This window comes from Etheostoma cragini, chromosome 9, assembly GCF_013103735.1.
Source record: "Etheostoma cragini isolate CJK2018 chromosome 9, CSU_Ecrag_1.0, whole genome shotgun sequence".
Classification (NCBI taxonomy): Eukaryota; Metazoa; Chordata; class Actinopteri; order Perciformes; family Percidae; genus Etheostoma; species Etheostoma cragini.
The window spans coordinates 122,374-125,179 of record NC_048415.1 but is presented as its reverse complement, the minus strand read 5'-3'; the positions used below and the strand labels follow the sequence as shown (position 1 = coordinate 125,179).

At 50.5% G+C, this 2,806-nt stretch overlaps 2 protein-coding genes across 2 annotated transcripts in view; both read left to right on the top strand.

The window, feature by feature from the left end:
* The window catches only part of trmt13 (tRNA methyltransferase 13 homolog), a 4,538-nt gene extending 2,148 nt beyond the window's left edge, over positions 1–2,390 (top strand). The window contains exons 4-10 of the mRNA XM_034882095.1: positions 320–404; positions 526–632; positions 749–934; positions 1,375–1,447; positions 1,519–1,593; positions 1,852–1,950; positions 2,083–2,390. Coding sequence (XP_034737986.1) covers positions 320–404; positions 526–632; positions 749–934; positions 1,375–1,447; positions 1,519–1,593; positions 1,852–1,950; positions 2,083–2,390 — 933 coding nt within the window. The remainder of the gene's footprint in view (positions 1–319; positions 405–525; positions 633–748; positions 935–1,374; positions 1,448–1,518; positions 1,594–1,851; positions 1,951–2,082) is intronic.
* A 28-nt stretch (positions 2,391–2,418) lies between these two features.
* The window catches only part of LOC117950756 (microtubule-associated protein 1B-like), a 6,376-nt gene continuing 5,988 nt past the window's right edge, over positions 2,419–2,806 (top strand). Inside the window, exon 1 of the mRNA XM_034882094.1 lies at positions 2,419–2,430. Coding sequence (XP_034737985.1) covers positions 2,419–2,430 — 12 coding nt within the window. The remainder of the gene's footprint in view (positions 2,431–2,806) is intronic.

Here is a 2,806-nt window from a genome sequence, read left to right as displayed (position 1 = left end):
TGTCACTGTGTCATGTTGTCACTGTGTCATGATGTCACGGTGTCATGATGTCACCGAGTCATGATGTCATGATGTCACAGGGTCATGTTGTCACTGTGTCATGATGACACGGGGTCATGATGTCACTGTGTCATGATGTCACGGTGTCATGATGTCACGGGGTCATGATGTCACTGTGTCATGATGTCACGGTGTCATGATGTCATGATGTCATGACATCAGCAGGTTTCAGTTTGATGAACTTTGGAGATGGAAGCAGCGAGAGTTTTCACTAAAACTTGTGTGTGTTTGTGTGTGTGTGTGCATGCGCGGGGTGTGTGTTTGTTTGTTTCAGGTGAGTCTTTCTGAGCGTAGCCGGTCAGAGCTTCAGTCTCTATTGGACAAACTGAAGACAGCCGTCTCAGGTGAGAAACACGCGCGAACACACACGCACACACGCACACACATACACACACACACATACATCTGCGACGGTGATGATGTCATCCTTGTGTATGTGTGGCGATGATGATGTCATCTCCGTAGGACTGCAGTGTGAGGTGGAGGACAGCGTCCTGTCTCACCCCGTCCTCCAGGAGGAACTCAACAACCCAAAGAACGGGGACTCCGCCCACAAACACCTCAAGCAGCAGGTAACCACGGCGACGCCTTCTTTAGCTGTGAGCCGGGATGCGGTCGCACGTCTTCACATCTCTGCTGCTTTTTAAGTTTTTACGGTACGTTACAGCCGGCCGGGTCTGTCTCTCAGTCCTCCATCTTAGGTCATCTGGAGGCGCTGGGGCTGCTGGGAAGGGGGCGGTGCTTCGTGGAGTTTGGAGCCGGCCGAGGGAAACTGTCTCACTGGATCCACGAAGCCCTGAAGACCCGAGAGACCCCAGAGACCCCGGAGGATCTGCAGCTGCTGCTGGTGGAGCGCTGCAGCACTCGCTTCAAGGCATGAAAACCTCCACAAGTTACTACTTTTAGCATGTATAGAGCAGCATATCTCCACCAGACTCCATGTAAATAATCACTACTTTTAGCGTGTATAGAGCAGCATATCTCCACCAGACTCCATGTAAATAATCACTACTTTTAGCGTGTATAGAGCAGCATATCTCCACCAGACTCCATGTAAATAATCACTACTTTTAGTGTGTATAGAGCAGCATATCTCCACCAGACTCCATGTAAATAATCACTACTTTTAGTGTGTATAGAGCAGCATATCTCCACCAGACTCCATGTAAATAATCACTACTTTTAGTGTGTATAGAGCAGCATATCTCCACCAGACTCCATGTAAATAATCACTACTTTTAGTGTGTATAGAGCAGCATATCTCCACCAGACTCCATGTAAATAATCACTACTTTCAGCATGTATGTGGTTCAGGTGGACGGGAAACATCAGGACGTTGGAGTTGAGTTTGAGAGGCTGCAGGTGGACATTCAACATCTGGATCTGAGTAAGAGACACAGATTTGCAGCCTGTCACCTGCTCTTCTTCATTGGTGTTTTAACGTGCTGATGTGTGCAGGTAAAGTGCCGCTGCTCCGACAGAAGAAGCTGCCGCTGGTCGGGGTTGGGAAGCACCTGTGTGGAGCAGCAACAGGTGAGAGCAGCCTGCACTCTGATTGGCCACCGACACGCGGGCTGTTACTTAATGTAACACACACACACACACACACAGACACTCTCTCTCAGCTTGTCTCTGTGTCTCTCAGCGTGTCTCTGTGTCTCTCAGCTTGTCTCTGTGTCTCTCAGCGTGTCTCTGTGTCTCTCAGCGTGTCCCTGTGTCTCTCAGCTTGTCTCTGTGTCTCTCAGCGTGTCTCTGTGTCTCTCAGCGTGTCTCTGTCTCCGTGTCTCCCAGATCTGGCTCTGCGATGTCTGATGCAGACTCCCCGACCGAGAGATCAGACAGATCCGCCCCCCAAACGCCTCAGGACCTCAGAACCAGACCCTGTCCCCCGCTGCATTGACGCCGTGACGCCAGGTCCAGATGTTGCCGTGGCGCCCGGTCCAGTTGTGGGCGTGGCCATGCCGCCCGGTCCGAACGTTGCCGTGGCGTCCAGTCCAGACGTTGCCGTGGCGCCAGGTCCAGTCGTGGATGTTGCCGCGGCGCCCGGTCCAGTCGTGGGCGTTGCCGTGGCGCCCGGTCCAGTCGTGGGCGTTGCCGTGGCGCTGTGCTGCCACCACCGCTGCGAGTGGCGCCACTACGTGGGCCAGCGGTTCTTCCTGCAGCTCGGACTCGGACCCCGAGAGTTTGCGGCGTTCTGCCGCATGTCCAGCTGGGCCACCTGTGGACTCAGACCGGCCAATCAGGACGCTCCCCCAGGGCAGCATCCCACCAATCAGAGAGGAGAAGAAGAACACGAGCCGGCGGAGGAGACGGACGCCGTGAGCGGGTAAAGGTTGACCTCTGACCTTTTTTGCTGTTATGTTGTTTATTGTTGTTACAACAACAGCAATAGCAAAGTTTCTGTTATTATTGCCATTATTATTATTATTATATTGTTATCCAGGTTCCTGGGTGCAGGGCAGCTGGTTATACTATAATTATTAATATATTATTATTATCCAGGTTCCTGGGTGCGGGGCAGCTGGTTATATTATTATTATAATTATTATTAATATATTATATTATTATCCAGGTTCCTGGGTGCGGGGCAGCTGGTTATATTATTATTATTATTATTAATAATATATTATATTATTATCCAGGTTCCTGGGTGCGGGGCAGCTGATTGTATTATTATTATTAATATATTATTATTATCCAGGTTCCTGGGTGCGGGGCAGCTGGTTATATTATTATTATTATACTA